The sequence below is a fragment of the Xyrauchen texanus genome, chromosome 19, assembly GCF_025860055.1.
Source record: "Xyrauchen texanus isolate HMW12.3.18 chromosome 19, RBS_HiC_50CHRs, whole genome shotgun sequence".
NCBI classification, from domain to species: Eukaryota; Metazoa; Chordata; class Actinopteri; order Cypriniformes; family Catostomidae; genus Xyrauchen; species Xyrauchen texanus.
In genome coordinates this window covers 28,072,002-28,093,724 of record NC_068294.1, presented here as the reverse complement: position 1 = coordinate 28,093,724, position 21,723 = coordinate 28,072,002, and the positions used below count along the sequence as shown (strand labels likewise).

The window sequence follows — 21,723 nt, the reverse complement described above, 5'->3', positions numbered from 1 at the left end:
AGACTATGCTATACACTACTACATGCAGAGCAGACCCATGCAGCCTGTGACGAAGACAAACCCGAAGACCTGTTATCAGCTATATGGCACTGTTCAGATTTCTTACCACTGCTTTTGATTGCCTCCGTAAGGACTTGTTGTACTTTAAGGAGGGAACAGCTTGAGAGGAGGCTGACAGGCTAGAAGCTGATGCACTGGGCTGTGGACATGATCTATTAGGGGTACAATCTGGATATAAAGAGAAAATAAAGAATGAAGTTATGATGAAAAAAGAATACAAGTAAACAAGACAAGTCTTGTGGAGAGTATTAAGTCTATAGTCCAACACTGACTGTGGGTGATTGGATTGTAGGCCCAAGAATCCTGAACAAGGTTGCTAAGTGCTAAAACCTGCTGATCAGAGACAGTTTTCAGTCCGATTCAGATACATGATACTGTATTTGTGTGCATCTCTTTTCAGTTTCAATTCAGCATAGCCTGCCACACTTGGAACACAGGTAGCTAACATAAAATTCTCTTTCTAGGCAAGTCAGTTCAACCGGCATCCATCTTCTGAACACTCCGGTGGAGCTATTTTCTATGGATACAAGTATTAAAATATTAAATGTAATAGTAAAACATACTAGTGTCCTACTGCATATTGTGCATTTTAAGGACATTTCAGCTAACTCATCAGAATTTATATTTTATTTTTAGCTAATAAGCACGTGTTTGCAAATATTAAACAAGCAAAACTTAGCTTTAACCCTGTGACCACAGACTTTGTCCTTGAACATTTTTATACTTATTTAAGCGCTAAGAAGTACTTTAGTACTTCAATTTTAATAGTCCAATTGGTAAGAATATAAACAAATATTTAAAATATTTTAAAACCTTTTAACTATGACATCATAGATACACAAAAATGTTTTTTAATGTCAGACAGCCACACGCACTTAGTACCAAGTCAGGATAGTTATCACAGGGTTAATTCAGGGTTACAATGTGTTGTGTCTGTGAAGTTAAATTGTCAATAGTCCATGGCTCACTGCACTTACAAGTTGGTCACAACAAATAACTGCCAACAGCAGTCAGTCTCTATTCCCACTATTATTGGAGAGGATGGGGAGCAAGTGGCCTACCGACACATTTTACCCAGTCACAAGTTTGGACACATCTTAAAAACCTTTTGATTTATAAGCTAAAGTTTAGGCTTGAATTGAGCTTTGTAGACATGTTTAAAGGATGAGTTGGAGTGGATAGTAAACAAAAAGCAGACAAGTAGCCAGCATACATGAGAGTGTGTGCAAATGGTGGCTACTTTGAAGAAGGTAACATATAAGATTTGTTTAACATTGCTTTTGTCTGTGCATTATTGTTCCATTTGTGCTAAGGCTGAGTTTTAATGCCATTATTATTCCTATTGTCTAATGTTCACATTTTAGAAAAATAGTCAAATAGTAAAATAGTCTGTGCTCCAGTCTAACCAAAACAAGGCCATAAACCTGTAGCAAGGTATTTATGGTCATGAACAGATCCAAAATACACATGTAAAATCTTTGTAAACCATGACTAGCATGTATTGTCTTGCTATGAGCAATATATTGTTCATAAATAGAGGTTTATATGGGATAAGGAGGCATGCAGTGTGCAGCATTTGAAGAAAGCAGCAAGGTGCCCTGTTTGTTGCACTCTGAGCCCTGACAGATATGCAGCACTGCAGGGGCCTCTAGGGCTCCTCACTGACTCACATGGTTTTTCTTTTGCCTGCTCCATCTACGCAATAAGAGCCCAGCATGTCTGCTGAATTTCACGCCGGGCTCCTTCTGAACAACAACACCGTAAACATGTGTGAACCTGCTCCAAGCACTCCACAGCCAAGAAAACAGTGAATCCAGATAAAGCCCAGGAAGGGAACGTCATGCCTTTGAGCACACTTCAGAGTGAGACACTAACCATTTCACACTTCATCATAGTGATTTTTATTTTAACACAAATCCAGTCAAATCGACCAATCCCCATTTAATCTCCCCACTTTAGTGAGTAAGTCTTGAAAATGTAATTCTCTTTAATGTTACTTTAATGCAGAGATTGCCAAGCTACTTGGAAACATTTAAATTTGGAGCATGTGTAAACAAAATCATATTAATAACTCATTAATAAATGTAAAATGAGTGCAGTTTGAAATGGCAAATACAATCTAGCTGCATTTTAAAGCTGAAGTGTATCATTACTGTGCCAGAAGCATCACAAAAACAGAATGGCAGAAATAATTAATGTTTTTTATACAGGTTTCCCAAACACTCCCACCATCTGTCATTGGTCACTTAAACCAATGTCATGCACTTGTTGCTGTTGTGGAATACATATATTCCTATATAAATATGTCAATGGAGTAGGGTGTCTGAATGCTCAATATTCACAAAACAGTAGGCAAAATACTATACCAGATTAACTTACTACATCTGGCACAATTTTGAAGTATATATCCACTGGACCTCTATACTATCCCATGGGAGTTGAGGAGACGTCATTTTTAAAACACTGAATTTATTTTAAAAAACAAATGGTGGAGAATTGCTGGTCAGGCTGATATTTTCAACTGTAAGTGCTATTGTGGCAGGGCGGGGCGGGGCGGTGTGCGGAATCACGACCGGCCCGCCCTCCCTGCCACAATAGGTTAATCAGGCTAATTAGCAATCAAGAGGGATAAAGGCCAACCGAAGATGGCAGTGCGACAGAAAGAGAGAGAGATTTACAGACAGCTGTCCAACATCTGTGTGTGTGTTTGTCTTTTTTGGTTCAGTGTATAATGAAAATATTATTTATATCGTCAAGCCGGTTCTCGCCTCCACCTTTCCCATTAATCCCTTTACAGCTATATTTCAAGAAAGTTATTCCTTGCAGTTAAATTGTACTTGTTTAACAAAACCAGAGTAGATTATTTATGCAGTTGTTGTTACTATGTAATTTATTTTGGTCAAGGGACAATGCCCACAATCATGGATGAGGTAGGTCTGGGAATGTGTTCATACTGCTCACTGTCATACCTAAATAACATAAATGTTTTAATGGCTGAGAAGTACATTCATCATCAAATGCAGTACATACTCTGACAGTAAGCAGATTTGTATGCAGCCACTCTCTCATAAAGGAAAATGTCACAGAGGACTGTGGGAAAACACATGAGAATAGCTACACGCCTCATGGATTCCACATGCTTATGCAGATGCAGTCAGCTGCCCAGACAGGCCTGACAAAATGCAACTGTCTGTTGCCTCCAGTAGTTGAGAGCAGCTCAAGCTCATAGACACAGATGCAAAACCACCTCCTAATGTTTTAGAAGACATCCTCATTCTCAGGAATAGGTGATATGCATCTCAAGCTTACCACACTCTACAACTGAATTAAATGGCCTACTGTGCATTTCACCCAAGAAACAAACTTGCATGGGCATGTGATATCTAGACGAACCATATTTTGCAGGCTTCTAAAAAAATCAACTTGAACCGAATGTGGATTTAAAATTTGTTTACTGAACCACTTTAGAATCGAATCATTATATCTTCTGAGCAAAACAAATTCAGCTGATGCTGGTGGGATTGAAGGTGGACAGTTGCTGCAACGGGTCCTAAGGGAACATGCAGCAGGAAAGATATGGCTCATTTGCCCTGGTAACATAACTTTGAGTGTTTATGTCAAGCCCACAATTCTAAGAGCTTGTAAACAGAAACATTCTTTGTAGTTTATGAGTGACCAGCGGGAGCTAATTTTCTAAAAATGTCTTTAACCCACAAGCCTTGCACACATGCTTTAGACTGACAGTTCTAAAACCCACTAAAGTATGAGCAAAACCGTCACTTCTACAAAAGTCTGTGGCAGAGAAACCAAGTGGCAGAGAAAGATCTGTCGATAAAAGCTAACAATGACAATAAAGACAAAGATGATGCTTGGAGTCCTCAAGCAGAGAAAACAACTATCTTGTAAGACTACATGTCAACAACATCATGAATTACCTTGAGTGGCAATATTTATAGCCGAGAGTGTTGACAGCACCTTGCCAAAGTTCTCCCCAGTATACAAGATCTCCGGTTCAAAGCCCTATGAAAAAAAAAAAAAAAACAGATGTAAGTCAAACACAAGAAAAAATGTCCACTGACAGCAGCATGAAGCAGAAGTAGGTCAGAAATCAGAGGAGAGCAGGGTTTCATCTGTTAAACACACTGCAGAGGGAACGCCACAAAAAATGTCATTGGTTATGGAAAGAAAATTCATTGTGACCCACATTTTGAGACGTATAGCTGTAAGAAATTTGTGGAAGTGGGCTTGTGTTTGTCATTTGGTCTAAAAGCCTCTGTCAGTCGCTGGGTACAGACAGGTCTCCCCTTACTTCCAAAGGCTAAGATTTCACATTTTAAATAAAACATACAGCTTACACAGCAATGAAAGAAGCATCAGTCCTTGCATTCACTGAACTCTGTTTTGCTATGCTGGCTGCAACAAGATGAAAAGTTATGGAACTTCTATGAGAATACTTGACTTTAACATGCCACAATTCAACATATCTATCCCATCATAAATTTAGCTAATGTGTCTCATATCAAGCTTTGCAGCTTGTGCTATTTTACTTCCCGATTTTAGCTACTTTAAAAGCAGAAGTGAAAGTTGCGTGACTGGCCTCTGTCCAATCACATGACTTGCATCTACCATATGCCCACTGGGTCTTTCACAGGGCATGAGAGCGTTCTTCAAAACAGAAATGACCTGAAGGTGGGCTTGTCCCAACATCTCTCACATTTCATGTCCAGCTCTAAACTGCTGCATTACACCATCACCACAAATTAGAGGGGAGAATCCCAATTATTTGGGCTGTCAAGTGAGACTTTACAGTCTAGCCAAAAATCACTGCAACACAATTTTATCATAACAAGTCAGGATGATTTAGTTATCGTCTGTATTGACAGACCGATATATCTGCCAGGATATTTCGAGATGATTTGCATTGGCTGATAACTGTGTCTAGTTGTCTTAAGTTGTCATTAAGCCCAGCATCAGTTCAAAATCTTCAGAAAACATTGTCCATGCATTGTGCAGATCTTCTTTTTTCAAATATTTTAGTGTTCATTTAAATTCAGTACTTTAGTGTGCATCTTATTTGCTATATGATATATGTGATATAGCCATTATACTGGCCATTGGCCATCCTGCAATATATATATAGGTATCTTGGCCATTAAAAAACCTATATTGGTCGATCAGTAGTTGACTACAACCCCAATTCTGAAAAAGGTGGAACAGTATGAAAAATGCTAATAAAACAAAAATGAGTGATTTGTAAATTACACTCACCCTTTGCTATATTTGCTACAAATTATATGATGTTTAACCATGTGAAATTCATAGTTTTGTTATGAAAATGTACAATAATTTCAAATAATATGATTGTAACACGCTCCAAAACAAGTTGAGACAGGGTCTTTTTAAGGCTAATAACAATTTGACGAATTGAAATAACAAGGCAATGAGTGTCATGGTACTGTATACAGTATAAGAAGCCTAGGAAAACAGCCCAGTCCTTCAAGAGCAAGGATCGTTCAAGACTTGTCAATTTGCTAACAGACGCTTCAGCAAATAACCCAGCATTTTAAAAACAATGTTCCCCAAAGACAAATTAGAAGGATTTTGGGTATTTCACCCTCAACAGCACACAATATTGTTAAAAGATTCAAGGAACCTGGTCAAATCTCAGTGTGTAAAGGGTAAGAAGAAAATCATTTCTGAATGTGCGTGATCTTTGATCCCTAAAAAACTGCATTCATCTGTAATGATATCATGAACATGGGCTTGGAATAACTTTAGTAAACCTTTGTTAGTCAACACCACTCGTGCGCTAAAACCACAGATGAAAATACTTTACTATGCAAAGCAAAAGCCCTACATCAACACTGTCCAAAGTCGACCTCTCTGGGCTCGGTCTCATCTTTGATGGAAAGTAGATCAGTGGAACTGTGTTTTTTGGTACGAAGAGTACACATTTCAAAAACGTATTGAAAAACACAGCCATCGTGTTATCTGGGCCAAAGAGGAAAAGGACCATCCAAGCTGTTATTAGCGTTAGGTCCAAAAGCCAGTGTCTGTATGAGCCAGGAGTGTGTCAGTGCCCATGGCATGGGTAACTCGCACATCTGTGAGAACACCATGAATGCAGACACATATGTAAACATTTTGGAATAACATGTACTGCCATCCAGCAGTCATTTCCAGGGATGTCTCTGCATTTTCCAGCAGGACAACTGTGATTGCTAGACTGGCCTGCCTACAGTCCTGACCATCTCCAATTGAGAAGGTGTGGCGCATTATGAAGCACCATCCAGCAACAAAGACCCCGTACATGCAGCTAAAGATCTAGATCAGGGGTGCCCAATACATCGATCGCGATCTACCAGTCGATCGCAAAGGCAATGCTGGTAGATCGCACAAAATTTAAATGTACTTTCGTTAAATTTTAATAAAAATAAATATAATGTCTTTCCTCCTTTTAGTTTCTGTCTGACTTGCACTTGATGAGTAAATATTGACCAGGCGAGGTTTTGTTTATTCAGTTGCCATGACAACTAGGTTTGCGCATACGTGCCTTCCAAGGATTTCTGAGAACAGAGTGCGAAATTGCGATGCTACTGCCCGGATCAGGCAAAACTGTCTGATTCCATTCAGTGCAAGTCATCAGAATAAGGTAAATGCCCTGGCTATTGTAATCTATTGTGCTGTAGGTGTTTTGGGTTTAGTTTTAAAACTGAATGATATCAACATTGAACATTATTATATATATGTTTTATTAATTAGAAGATGAATTCCATGTAGGGATACATGCAGTAGTCCCAACAAGCATTTTCTTATTTTAAATGAAACTATGTTTTTTTAGTTGGTAGATCTTATTGAGTTGGTCATTTAAAAGTAGATCATCACACAAAAAAGTGTGGGCACCCCTGATCTAGATAATGGATGAATGGAGAAAATTTCACTTTATAAACTTAACAAACTTGTGTCTTCAGTGCCCAAATACTTAAGTGTTTTTAGAAGAGATGGTGATGTTTTACAGTTGTAAACTCTCAACTGTCCCAACTTTGTGTTGCAATCATATGATTTTAAATTGCTGTACATTTAAAAAATAAAATAAAAATAGGAAATTCAAAGGGTAAAACATCATATAATGTGTAGTTGTAAAGCTATCTATATAGCAACGTGGGGAAATTATTTACAAATCACTCCTTTTTGTTTTAATTTTTCATTTTCATACTGTCCCAACTTTTTCGGAATTGGGGTTGTATATAGTATACACACAAGAAAGCTGTGATTCTCAGTGCAGAGAGTGTGGCATCATATTTTGAAGTTTGTTTGTGTTTAAATAAGGAATAGAGGCCTTGCAGTTTGTCACTAGGTGCAGTGTGGTCATTATAATGCCTCTAAGTCTTTCTGAGAGGCCTGTTATTTTGCTTCAGGTGAAGACAAACTTTTTAGTAACCCTAAAGATTGGAATTAATTACATTGACATGCACATGTGAAAGACCAAGTATTAAAAGCAATGTTCTTTACTGCTTGTGTTTAGATCAGATGTGCAGAACCAAAACAAAGTCCTGTTATTTATTTGTATATCCTCAAATATAAGTGCAGTAGTGTAGTACTCTACAAATATATACATAATATTAAGACTATTAAGAGAAGTATTCCTTCTAAAGATCAATGCTCATGGGTACATCTTTAATATGAAATATATGTTGCATAACACTATACAAATCAGTAGCAACTATTAGGCTATACCTAAAACTCAGTTATCTTCAGCCAAGATACTGCACTAGAGGGTCTACTGAAACCTTTACTAACAAAAAAGTGACATGTGGGTGATACAAACGTGCTCATGCATGGACATTTTAAAGCAAAATGATCTTACCTCAACCTTTAGAGATTGACATCCTTTCAGAAACTCCCGAATGTTTGCAATACAATCCGCCTCGCATTTGGGATCAGGAGAATACTGTAACCGATAAAAGAATGAAGATGTAAATATTCCTAACTTTACTTTGCTCCGACCCCACTCAAATAATCAAAGTGGAATTTAAAGTATATCGTTTTTTGAAAGGTATGTCAGTCTAGCCAACTGTTTGAGCCAGACACTGTTCTCCAGTAATGCATTTTCCGTTTAGTTTACAAAGTATTACTTTGCGTGCGCCCTGTCCTGTCACTCACACACACACACACACACACACACACACACACACACACACACACACACACACACACACACACACACACACACACACACACACACACACACACACACACACACACACACAGTCGTGTATTGAAGAGATCCCTCTCTCGTCAGCTTCTCGCGCATGCGTATTCTGTTCAGATGCTTTCGCCTGCGCTTTTATGCTTGCTTCTAAGCGTATTAATGATGGAAAGCATTAGAAACTTAAATAATATAACATTATTATTATCAATATCACAGAGTGACTATTTGCAGTAGGTGTAAGTATCTGCCGCATAGTACAGTTATTTACACAGAAATAGTCTAGTGAAGTCAAAGAAATAAAAAACTGCTCCTTGAATGTCTGCAATGGTTGAGTGTGATCAGATGTGGTGAATGAGCGTTTTCTATACGGATGATTTGGGTTCTTAACCACATTTTGACGCAGTTTCCCCATCCTGTTTATTGTCTCAAATATTAATATTTTTGTTTAAAACAATTTACCACAATAAATAAAATGAACATAAAGGTTGATTTCCTCACAGTGATAGGTTGGTGTAGGGTGTCTGTGGAACTCTTAAATAAACACACTGCAGTGATGCTGTTAGTATTTAATTAGAGGTGCAAATAGTAGGCTAGGCCTCTCTGTCTAACACTATTTTCACTTAGTGCATATAGCCTCAGCCTTAGAGGCTATATGCACTCTTTTAGAACTGGTTTGTGATCCGCAGCTCGCGCTCCTTTCCAGTCGAATCGCAAATACATTTTCAAACAAATATGTCCCCACTCAAGGTATACGTCCACTGAAGTGCAGATGCAATCTTTTTTTTTTTTTTTTGTATATATGTATGTTTGTTTGTATGTATATATATATATAAAGTTGCATCTGAGTGGATTAGATCCCTGGGCATATTATACAAGCGGTGAATTTGTTATTGACAACCCAGCTAGACAACTGAGCTGATTGATGTAGTCTCTCCAATGACAAACAATATCTCATGACAGAAATAGCAGATGTAGAGCTAAAGTTATCAAATACATTATGTGAAATATTTATTTTAGAGCGTGAACTGGTCGTCAAAATTGACTGTTCATATAAACAGACGATTTTAAATAATCTTTTACGAGGGCTCTTCGTTGCTGAGCGACTTCATATGAACGTTGTAACAATCTCGCGAGAGTGACGAGAGAGGGATCCCTTCTAGACACAACCCTCTCGCAACAGGAAAATATATTTTCAAGGAAGTGACGATGGTCACTCAGCAAGAATCTAAGGGTCATTCATGCCAAACGCGTTTTCCCACTAAAAATTAAATCGAATAAAATAAAGCAGCAGCGAGACGCAGCGGAACACATGTGTCTCGAGACGCGCTTTTAAAATGTAACGTTCTTTTTTTGTATCGGATACGGCGACAAACAACGGTCAAGTTTACATGTTTACATAGAAAAATCAACGAAAAGAGCGCAGACGAACGCAAAAATGAGTTTGGTGTTAACGCCCCTTAACACGGACCGCTACCTTCAACCCGAGAATGTCCTTTCGAGAACATTTCTCGTTAAAATCAGCAAGTCAATATAACTTGGAAATAGCTTAAAAAGAAATAAAGAACCAAGAAAACATAGCTGGCCTTTTGCAGAACAGCTAAACTTTTGCAAGTTATTGTAATGATAAAGTAATGGGTGTTGTACGCGATTCTCTCTTGAAACAAACCACGGCTATTAAAGAAGTTTAATGTAAATGTACTGATTAAATAAAGGTTAATGTCGTAACGCATCAATACGGCCTATTCACATAGTCTATGAGTTTAAAAAAGGGAGGAGGGGGTAATCGTTTTATTGGCAGTTATACATGTAATATTCTGACATCTGGCTTAGATAAACTAATTGTTTTACAAATGTAGTAGCAGCCCATTTTACACCAACATGCAGCCTATTGAATGAAGACACATTTCGTTGTCTGAGAATGCGGAACACATTTTCTCATGAAACAGGAAGCTATTTTCTCTATCTCGCTTTAATTGTGCGTCTTGAACAAGTCAACAATAAATAAAATACACATTCATCGCGCAAAAAAAGACGTTTAGCAAAGTAATGCGACTTTGCTATTGATAGTTGTCGCAAAATGAAACATGCAACAGTAAGCGTTCCAACAATAGCCTTCGTACACTGCCAATGCCTCATGGCTGGAATTTATGCACATACCATAACGGATATAAAAAAATTAAAAATTACTTCATAAATCAAAAAACGTGTGCACATGGACAACGGTTACCTTTATGTTGTTTCCAGGTTGCAAGCGCTCCATAAGCTTACACAATACGACCCCATCTCTTAGAGATGTTTTCAGAAATTCCTCTGGATCAGCGATGTTCTTTTTAGGAGAATTAAGCACGCCTAATGTTATAAGCCACGTAACTGTCTGCTCCTCTGGGTTCATAGTTTACGCTCAATGGGCCTTTCAGATTTTGCTGCACCCTTGGTGCGCCAACTCTCGCTATATCTGTCGAGATGCTACCCACATCCGTCGCGCTTCTGCTTTTTCAGTGATGTTTATAACAACCATTCAGCCCCGCAAGGAAGTTCTCCAGCGGACGCCTGCCATAGAATCAATACAAGGCCTCTTTGAACATTTATCATCAGTTACAGTACTTAATATCTTTGCCATGAGGTTTATTCCTATGGCTCAATAACGTTTCCTCATTAAATTAGCTAGTATGCAGATGTTGTCATAATGAACATAGGAATACAGCACTATTATGTTTTCTCAATATAACTGATGAGCAATAAGCTATATTGAAAAAAATCCAAAACACATTTAAATTCAACTGAGCATTTATTGGTAGAATTGTCAAAAACAATTTATTTGTAGAACCACTACAACTTCCTTTCAAGGACTTCAGCCTGACTGATCCATCGATCGCCAACATACCACAATAATCTGGATCTAGATAAAACAACAAAATTAATAGTTGCATGGAAATGCATCACAATGCAAATATGTGGGCTTTGAGAAAAAGCATACCTGCTTAAAACACAATCTTTATCATGTAGCCTATTATTCACCATTAACCAACAGGTGCTGATCAGCAATGAACGATTACAATCGGACTCCATTTCCTCCACTCATCCTGCAACAAGAGAATTACAATCAGAAAACTAACATAGCTGAGAATGGGGGATGGGGGGATATTTTATATATAAGAAAAAAAAACTAATCAAATAATCCAATTTGACAGGTTGTCCAGTTTGTTGATAGAGTGCTGTATCTCTCCATGTGGTCTCCTTTGTTACATTTGGCATGCTTTGGAGCGGACTCTGGCTTTTGTTAACACTAAGTGAATTTACTACCATTTCAAAAGATTTCCATTATGAAGTTTGAAGTTTTGCAGCTATGTGGTATACTTGGTGCTGTAGGTTTAGATCCTTTGAGTAGATAAAAGGGCAATTTCTCATTTGAAAGTGAAATGTGATGACGGGGCAAAAAAATCCAGACATTTTTCTCCTTTTAGTGCAACAGAATCTGAAGCTGATTTTTCTGAGACTAAGACCTCCTAAACTCAGTGATCCATTGGTTGGGGGCCATAGATTCCTTTGCAGGCAGAGCGAAGGTTTTGTTAAAATATACGAAATAAAGTTTCAGATAGCAGGATTGCATTTGTACACCCAGGCAACAAAGACGACGTTTGACTAAGGGCAATTACACTAACCTTTAGGCTGCAAATCACACGACCGAGACTTCACTTATACCAGAACAAAAGGGTTTGCTTTGCTTACCAGCTGTTGACAGGTTTTATCTGTGGTGCTGAATAGTTTCTTGAATTTTGGTTGTCTTTGGATTGGTCGATGCAAACCGTCAATTCTTAGGCTTTGTGATGAAGGATCCATTTGCACTGAGGAAAACTACACCAGGAGAGTTTGGAAAAAGTGACATTTGTCCTGTCCCCAACAATTTGAACAATCATGGCTACATGAATATTTTGCATTTGCATCTAAATTTGATCATTAAAGTGCCATTTGGGGTGCCATCATGGAAAACAAACAGATGAATTGATAGCATGTATGCTTCATAGTTTCTAATATTCCTTTGAATAGTAGTGCTGCTCAAGAACTTTGAATAAAAACACTTTATTGGTAAATGAAAGCCATACTTCAGGGCATTGCAGGTTTAACATCACTAGTATACAAAAAATGAACACACTTCAATTTGCAACAGTACCATTAAATAGGATATGGGCATGGGGAAAGAAACTTTGCATTTAAAGGGGAGGGAAAAAAAAAAACCTTCACAACTTTGGGTACAGCTTGAAACTGAAGCTCAAAATCCAGAGTTTAAAAGGACGCTTTTTTTGTGTGTGAAGTTTTTGAACGTCTCAACGAAAGAATTTGTACATTATTATTCCACCAGAATCCATTTTAGTATCGGCTCCTGCCCATTCCTCTATCTGCGCGACCGCCTCGGCGTCCACCACCCCGGGGCGCCCCACGGCTTGAGCTTCTGTATTCACGAGGAGGATAGCCTCGATTGAGTGGGGGAGGTGGTCCTCGCTCTTGCCTACCCGGTCGCTCACCACGACTACCAGAGTATGGGTCACTCCGACTGCTGGGATAACTGTCACGACTGCCATATCCATCCCGGGAACTGCTGCCATAGTCGTCATAACGACTGCTTCCACCACTCCCACTGTAGGACGGAGGGGGACCCCTTGAGGGTGGGGCGCTGCGTGAGTTACCTGCAGGGTCAACGGGTTATGTAATTGGCAAAATTAAATTAAACATATTTTGCATTGTCAAGTGCCCATTTCTCTAAATTTGTGCCACATGTATGTCTAGTTTGAGGTTAAAAACTTCCCAAAAGGGGCAAGAGCAAAATTTGTGTCTCTCTGGTTCTGGGTGGTACTTAACAAAAATAACTAAACTAAAGGAACTGCAGGGGCGACAATATTGTTCAATAAGAGCCCTTTAGCACGCCATTGTTGAGTAAATGCTTTTTCCTTTTGTACTGAATTCCAGAGGTTAAATTGTAGCTTGGGCACTGGATCGCTGGTTGTTTAGACAGTTACTGGACTGACAGACACAAAAAAAAAAAAAATTGTGGAGGGGCAAAAAGCTTGCAAGAATTTCCTTGATGGTGCAATTTTGAGACTGGAACACCCAGGATGAAAAGACGCCGCGTTTGATGTTTCCACTGTTTAGGCAATCATACAAGGCAGCCCTTTCAGGCACATAACAGGCAATTTGAGTGGAGCCCCAAACCCATTTTCACTACACTAAAAGGTTTAATCTTACCGTAACCATCATATGGGTCTCTATAGGAGCCTGTACTCGATCGCTCCATGTAACTCCTGGGCTCTCGTCCACCACCATAGCCATCACGATCACTAAGAGACAAAAAATATTAGATACAATTTTCAAGAAATTATAATTTCAGATATCCGTTGTAGTTAACACACCTGTAACCTCTGGACCCTGACCCATAATTATCTCTGGAACTGGAATGGCTCGGATACTCCCGGTATGGGTAATCTCGTGGTGGAGCAGCATAGTCTCGGGAGTCACGTGAGCTCATGTAGTCACGGCTGGAATAACTATAGAACATGACCAGTGGTTTTATTTTTATTTGAACACAGCCCAACACTGTATCAATCCTGCTTTTACATGTCAGCCCACCTGTCTTTAATACTATAGTGGTCATCACGCAATGGAGGACCATCATCCCTCCTTGACATCAGTGATTCTCTGCGTGGAGGAGGACCATATGGATCCCTGTCCCTTGACACTGGAGCTGTTCAATACATTGAGAGAATGATGAATCCATTGCTCAAAAGATATGACTCGAGTACAACAAATAATGCATTAAGGAAACTCACATCTGCCCATTGGCCCTGATAATGTAGATCTCTTGGGTGGAGGGCCTCCATTCCGCACTGGGGGGCCTCTCTTCATTGGTGGGCCTCTGGACGACATACCTTTAAAATAGGGTTCTACAATTCCTATGTTACCTTGATAATCTATTGTCAGAAACTATGCAATATCAATAATATGCTCAGAACTTCTTAGAGGACAATCAGTTCAAACAGATCATCAAAACAGTATCATCATGGCATACAAAAATAAATCCAGTTTGAGTTTATAAAATTCTGAATCATACCTCTGCTTGGCGGTCCCCGCATTCCACTTGGTGCGCCTCTGGACCCTCGTGGACCTCTGGCAGGGCCACGACTCCGTGGATGAACTGGTGGTGGACCGCGACGTCCTGAAGACTCAAACTGGGGTTTTGTGGCCTGTTCAACTTTAATAGGCTTTCCATCAAGGGGCTTAAAAAAAATAAAATACAAATAAATGCATCATAAAAAAAATTTAAGAAAAAAAAAAAGCACACATGTCTGTACATTTAAGCTCAGAACTTCTTAGAGGACAAATATGGACTACATCAGTTCCAGTAGATCACTTCCACAATCCATCATCACAGCTTACATTTAAGAAGTTCACACTAGTACTTACCTTTCCATTCATTTCCCTTGCAGCATCTTTTGCGTCACCCGGATTATCGTAAGTTACAAAGGCGAAACCTCTAGATTTGTTTGTTTCACGATCCTTCATCAACAGAACTACAAAATAAAAAGAAACATTTGGTCACATTTCATGTCCATTTACACCATAAAAAGGACAATGACAATTTTCACTTGAGCCAATCAATTTTAATCATTGCTCAACTTACTAATTAGAGGTGCACTCTGTAACTTATCTTTGTGTCCTTTTAGATTTACACCGACACTTATTGGCTTGGATACAGCAACATTTAAAAAAAAAAAAGAAATCAATAGTTTTCGGTTTCAGATGCCATTGTAGAAATTTATTATTTGCAGTCAGCCAAGATTACTTTAATCAATGAGTGAAAGTGTCCAATAACAGGACAGTTACTATGAGAAGTATTCGGTTAGTCATGTGATTCGAACATGGCAGCCCCCATGTGCGGACCCTCTCCATGTAGAATAAAACAACTTTAAGGTTACTGATAATGTAAGTGGTCATGATTTTCTTCCATGCATTGCAAAATTACAATTTAATGTCTTTACTGCGTGCACCTATAATTTAAATAGCACACGTGCTCACGGTATAGTCCCATTGATCTCTACGTGTAGGCCAATTTGGATAAATACACTTCATATCCTGCATTAGTCCATAATAAACCAGCGTTTACCTTCTGCTATTCTGCCGAATTTGCTGAAATATGCTTCAAGGACTTTCTCGCTAGTTTCAGTGTTGAGGCCACCGATGAACAGCTTCCCTGGTCGGTCTGCCTCCGCCATATTTACCACTATTTCAACTACGGGGAGAGACACATTTCTGCATTACGAAAGAACAGTACATTTAACATGCAAGATGCAAAAAAAAAAAAAAAATAAAAAAAAATAAAAAAAAAAAGTGTCAATACACGTTGTTCCACAATCTAAGTGAATGTGAAAATATTTTTGATAGCATAACAACTATTTTAAATCTTTCAAATGCCCCAACAAAGATTTGCTGATCGGCCCTGCTTGGCTAACATTGGTCCTGCTTACATGCGAGCACTAGTCATAAGGTTGGGCGTTTCAGAAGAGACGCATGCGAAAACGTTCAGTCAGTTTGAATGGCATTTGGTTTTGAAACGACTTTTTAAACCATGCTCCACAAAATGGCGGACGTTTAATATTACAATGCTACTAACAGATTCAACAGTGGGATACCTCTTCAGGTCACTTGCCTAAGCTATGCTACATTACGACAAAACCATGCATGATTAAAACGCATCAGCGAAAACGCGTGCGTTTAGCAAGTTCAAAATGGTGCTAGTTAGCTTGAAATGTGCATTCAGAAAACATCTCCTGACACCTACACGAGGCCATTTTCAGTTACCATCGCGCCAGTTAAAATTGATTATATGTGGCTGAGGAAGAAAATGGGGGTATTTAAAATGGACGTGCACAGCAAGACTCGTCGGTTAAGCAAAAACGTATGCATGATGAAATCGTAATCTATGTTATTAACTCTTAGCTATTCTTACTGTACTCACCTTATCCTCGAAACGACAGACAGAAACAAAAGGGTCTTCTAGTTTTTATGAGTCTCGTGTGTTTCGTCCCGCCCAGTACAATCACTTACTCTATGGTAGGATTGTGCTATTTAACACTATAAAAAGTCTCTTACGCCACCTGTCGTTGTTTTTGCAAGCTGCACTTTATTAAGTCATTTACATGTTTCCCAACATTTTTTGTCGGATATTCTCACACAGTACCATCAGGACCAAGGCTTCATCAAGGGCTTCAGGGTAACTGTTTTTATTTTTTACTAAATAATTGCTAAAATATATTATTATTTTTAAAGAATGTTGTTTTCTAGAGTAGCAACAGTAATATTTACAACAGCAAAGTCACTATAAACTCAATATCTCACAGGAAACAAATCAAAATAGTCAATAAAAAGAAATTATCCAATGGCTGTGAAAAAAGCAGGGAAGGCTGTCATCAAGGGGCTGTTTTTGATGTCAATCAAACTGCGCACACGTGGATCAAGTGCAGGTGGACCGTCTTTGCTGCACAATAGGGGTATAACGGCATGATAACCGTCAAAAACATTACCATGGTATTACGGTTTCGCGTTATTTATGTGCATTGATAATATTAAAACCAGTTCTATATTTTGTTATAAAATAGGCTATTTCTGATAAAAACACAGATACATATTTCGGTTATAACCAATTCTTGAATTTAATTTTGGATTTCTTCAACTTTAATCTTTTAATTTTTGATCTTGAACATCAGGACACTCTCTTAACCCGACAAGATACACAAAGAAAAAGAAACATATACAGTAGTCAGATGATTATAACTAAAAATATTTGTTAATTTAATTTTATTATATGTTACATTTAATTGCAATCATTTGTAATGATTATTGCCCAGGTTAACACTTCAAATATGCATTTGCATGCATTCAGTAATTTTTTGCATATGTGATTTAGTTCAATTCTACAATACCTACTGAAAATATATGATTCATGAGCAGTTTATTTTTTGGTATTTTTTCCAATACTGACAATTTCTGCCACAGTTTCACTGTCAATGTCTTGCATTCATATGGTCAATGTCAATTTCCTGAACACCAAAAGCCATGCATTTTGTAAACCCTATTTAGCACAATGTTTTACAAATAAAACATATTATTAGTATTATCAAACTCATTGGCCTACTGTTGCGCTGCACAGAACAGTTGGCACATCGTAGTGTTCAACGAGGTTTTAAATTAGTTTGCTGCATTTGTGAATGTGACAGAAAGCATAAACATAACTTTAGCCTAACTAGTCATTTCACATCAAGTAAAACCACACTGAATCTTGTATTTTTATGAAACGGGCTATAATGTAGGCTATTATCCCGTGTAGGCTATAGGCCTACTGTAATTCCACATACATTCATCTCCGCAAATGCTTAAGGTTTGAAGTTTTTCCCGCCTTAGCCGATCATTTTTGCAGCACACTGTACAGACTGGGTAGCCATCAACATTGATGGTGCATCGTGGGTCTTTTACAAGTAATCCCAGACAGCGGAAATAAAGGTTCAGGCTCGCCCGGTTTGTATATGTTGCGCTCGTGCAGGACTTCTGATGTGCTCGTGATGCGCATCGCTCACGACACCTGCACGTCACCTTTAAAATTGAGTGACAGTCAAATGCAACATGAGGAAGACGCAATTTAAAGATGTATTTTATCTAGCCCAAGTTTATGTGATGATGTGTAAATATCGCAGATTCTGTCTTAATTAAACTGTTTAGGATTTTAGAAAAGTTCTGAAAAAATCTGTGAAGATTTCAGCGGTATAATAACCATCCATTTTAAAACCGAGGTAGGCCTACATTGTAAAACCTTGAAACAGTTACATCCCTACTGCCTACACAGCAGGACAATTGCGATGTAATTTGTTTTTAATTAGAAAGTTGGTGAGGCATTTTGACTCTCTAGTCATTCCCCGCTTTACATTAGCTGCACAATGCATTTCGTGTGTGTTTATCTGATTGGACAGGTGTTTCGACCGCACCATTTACACAATAACAGCGGGGGATGGGGATTAGAATCAGATGACAAGGTGAAACGTGTTTTAATGATAAAAATTAATGTATTTATCATGTAAATGCATATACATTCTATTTTCGGTTATATAAGTCATTAAGTAAATTGTTGTACTTGATCCCATTAAGGGTCAACCATAGACCATTGCAAGGCCCCCCAGGGCCTTGGACCCCCCCGACGGCGGGCCTGCTTCATCGACACAAAACCAGACGTGTACCAAAGACTAAATATCATTATCATTAATATTGATTATTACTGATCAATTAGTATTAGTTTGTTCTATTAACATCCCTTTATCAATGCCCAGTAGGGTTGGATATTGATAAAGATTTCCAGATTCCGATTTAATTCAAAATATTAATTATAAATAATTTCCATTTTGCATACATATGAAAAACATTCTCTCAGCTAATGCTATTAATTATACAGGGGACCTTCTAACTTGGTACATTAATATATAATTCCTTTTTGTAGTACAAAAATCCTGATCCGAGAGAGCAAGTCTGGTGTTTGGTGGGGAGGGGGCAATGAAGACATTTTATTGGTTGATGCCTACGTATGCCAATTATATGGATCGTGTTAACTGGGGGTCCCTTACGACTCAGAACACTTGACATTGCGTTTATTCACGCATATGGGGAGTGCCTTCTTATACAACCTAATTGAAAGCTCTCTACAATCATGCCAAAATTTTAATATTGGCTGTGGTGTTTAAGCCCTACCTGTTTTGTCACAAAGCTGTCCACTATAAAAGCAGGGGCACAAACACCATCAAGACAGCGATCATCTCTTACCTAAAAGCACTCTACCCTTCACCGTCAATATACATGAGTCAGCGATAAGACTCTCTAATCCCCTGCAGTGCTCCGGCGATCATCACTCCGCCTCGCTGCTTGACGCATCGCTGGTGGATGCTGGCACATCCCGCCATCAGATCGGCATGAGAGCTGCATGCTCTCCCCCAGCCAACACATCTCCTTTTTTGGGAGTCTGCCTCGACTCCACAAGTGTGTGCACGCACCTCACAAGTGAGCACGTTCAGGCCATTCTACCATTCTACAATTTGGCATCTGCCATCATCCATTAGGTCTCTTACACATGAGACCTCTTCAGTGGGTGCATCCTCATCACTATATAACACCGCTGTATAGATGCTTTAGCACCTTGGACAGCTCCTGCCTTTTACTAGCGAGGTGTCGCGCTGAGGCAAATTGTCAGGTGGAAAGTGGTGACTAAGGATGCTTCTAACACAAGTTGGGGGGCGGTGTGCGATGGAAGCCTGACTTTCGGCACCTGGACATGTGAAGAAAGCGTGGCACATGACCCGCCTAAAGCTATCGGCTGCATTCCTAGCATTAAAGGCTTTTCAGTCAGAACTGTCATGTCCTGGTTCGCTCAGACAACATGACAGTTGTGGCATATATTAACCACCAAGGTGGAATTAATTCACTGCCACTGTTGAGACTGACGCATCACCTCATCCTATGGAGCGAGCATCATCTCCTTTCCTTGAGAGTGACATCTGTACCAGGCCGCCTGAATTACAGCTCGGATCTATTGTCACGCCAAGTGTGATACCGAGCGAATGGAGACTTCATCCTCAAACTATATTGAGGATTTGGGAAATATTTGCCAAAGCAGAAATCAATCTATTTGCCTCAGTGGGGAGTACTCAATGTCCCCTCTGGTACTTGAAGTCCAAGCCATGCTGGGAGCAGGCGCAATGGCCCACAATTTGCCGCAAAAATGCATTTACCCCTGGTGTGTCTGATTCACTCTGTTATTTGCAAAGTCCGAGAGGACAACGATTCTATTGGTTGCGCCGAAAAGGCCCAACCAGTCATGGTTTCCAGAAATTATAGAGATGCTGTACAGCCCACCATGGGAAATACCTTAGGAGGGATCTCCTCTCTCAGGCACAAGACACAATCTGGCATCCCTAGCCCAAGCTGTGGAAACTGCATGTGTGGCCCCCTGAACGGAGTGAATCAAACACACCAGAACTGATGCATTCAGTCATGAACTGTCATTTACAGGCCAGAGCACCGTCCACAAGACACCTCTACATGCTAAAATAGAATGTGTTCACTGATTTGTATCTCTTACATGGCAAAGACACAGTAAACTGTCTCATACATGAAATTATCATATTTCTTCAAGATAAATTATTTTGAATAATTTTCTGTGAGTTCAGATTGCAACATTCAACTTTTGTTCACATCGGTGCTGTGAGTGTAAATTTCAGTTGAAATGTCCAAATATTTATTGTACAAGTTCTCAAATCCAAATATACAAGCTCTCAAGTTTTTCTACTGATTTATCTTCATATTTTTCACATGGGTTTTGGAACGTGGAAGTAAAAGATCGCAGGGTAATGGCTTGAGTTGGGGGTGGGATTATCTCTTTGTTTAACCAACGGGTCAATAAATAAATCCATGGGGAAACTTGGGAGTTAAAATGTTGCAAACCACTTGTATGATTAACATTCATGGCAATGTCTGCACAAGCTCCAGTCCAATTTAGAAATTATCCATGGAAGAGAATGTTAAAAGAGAAATTGCACAACTTAATTTTGTTTGATTTGTTTTGTTTATTTGTTAATATTCACACACACACACACACACACACACACACACACACACACACACACACACACACACACTGGGGTCCAAAATTCTGAGACAACTTTGAAAGTCTAAGATTCAAAATTTAAAGTGAAATCTAGCTGAAAGGTAAAAAAATTGAATATGAAATATATATTCTGCACTATATTTATACTATTTGATTATACTAATCAAATAAGCAAAAATTATTTGCAAGAAAGAAATTGTATATTCATTTCACTCCTGGTCTCAGACTTTTAGACCTCTCTCTCTCTATATATATATGTATATACACATGTGTGTGTTTGTGTGTGTGCATATAATATCATCATCATCATCCAGCATTCCTATGCTGTCTCCAAATTTAACTTTCCCAACCATGCAGATTAGAGGCCCACGCGTTGGTGAAATACAAATGAATATGCACCAGTGAAAGCAAGATGTTAATAGGTTTCTTTTGACCGCTGTTTCTTATCCAGATAGTGGCCGTGTCTCATTTGGAAGGATGCGTCCTCCGGAGGTCGCATTTGTCGGCCGCATGCGTCATCGAGGCTTTTTTTTATTTCTTATTTTTTATCTATTGTCAATACCTTTTATGTATATGCACTTACATTTAGAAAATCGTTAACCTTTTCTGCTTTTCCAATAAAAAAAAATTAAAAAATGAAACGAGCCTCGATGACGTATGCGGCCGACAAATGCGACCTGTTGAGGACGCATCCTTCCGAACGAGACAAAGCCAGAGTTTGTGCGTCAACTGAAAAGGATGTGAAGGAATTTGAGGTGGA

The 21,723-nt window shown here is 38.9% G+C and overlaps 2 protein-coding genes and 2 non-coding genes across 6 annotated transcripts in view; all 4 read right to left on the bottom strand.

Annotated features, from left to right (window-relative positions):
* Window positions 1-10,720, bottom strand: part of arhgef6 (Rac/Cdc42 guanine nucleotide exchange factor (GEF) 6) — a 35,213-nt gene extending 24,493 nt beyond the window's left edge. Inside the window, 4 exon segments of the mRNA XM_052149798.1 lie at window positions 107-228; window positions 3,996-4,080; window positions 7,928-8,011; window positions 10,500-10,720. Of these exon segments, the coding sequence (XP_052005758.1) occupies window positions 107-228; window positions 3,996-4,080; window positions 7,928-8,011; window positions 10,500-10,664 (456 nt within the window). The 5' untranslated portion in view covers window positions 10,665-10,720.
* A 321-nt stretch (window positions 10,721-11,041) lies between these two features.
* On the bottom strand, window positions 11,042-16,373 carry rbmx (RNA binding motif protein X-linked). 3 transcript variants are annotated; one of them, XR_007972601.1, is made up of 10 exons: window positions 16,281-16,373; window positions 15,429-15,554; window positions 14,729-14,835; window positions 14,376-14,541; window positions 14,095-14,208; window positions 13,895-14,009; window positions 13,678-13,812; window positions 13,514-13,605; window positions 11,250-11,355; window positions 11,042-11,171 (listed from the first exon to the last, which is right to left on the bottom strand). XR_007972601.1 is itself a non-coding variant. In XM_052150110.1 (9 exons), the coding sequence occupies exons 2-9, from the start codon at window positions 15,535-15,537 to the stop codon at window positions 12,641-12,643; spliced, it is 1,155 nt and encodes a 384-aa protein (XP_052006070.1). In that variant the 5' UTR covers window positions 15,538-15,554; window positions 16,281-16,373; the 3' UTR covers window positions 12,337-12,640. The 3 variants fall into 3 exon arrangements, 2 of the variants coding, with proteins under 2 accessions (XP_052006070.1, XP_052006071.1); XM_052150110.1 differs by lacking the exons at window positions 11,042-11,171; window positions 11,250-11,355 and adding an exon at window positions 12,337-12,957; XM_052150111.1 differs by lacking the exons at window positions 11,042-11,171; window positions 11,250-11,355 and adding an exon at window positions 12,337-12,957 and having other exon boundaries at window positions 14,095-14,193.
* LOC127660267 (small nucleolar RNA SNORD61) lies at window positions 14,267-14,329 on the bottom strand. The gene has a single exon (XR_007972629.1). It is a non-coding gene; the product is annotated as a small nucleolar RNA SNORD61 (small nucleolar RNA).
* On the bottom strand, window positions 14,621-14,697 carry LOC127660266 (small nucleolar RNA SNORD61). Its single transcript, XR_007972628.1, has one exon. It is a non-coding gene; the product is annotated as a small nucleolar RNA SNORD61 (small nucleolar RNA).
* Window positions 16,374-21,723: the final 5,350 nt, after the last annotated feature.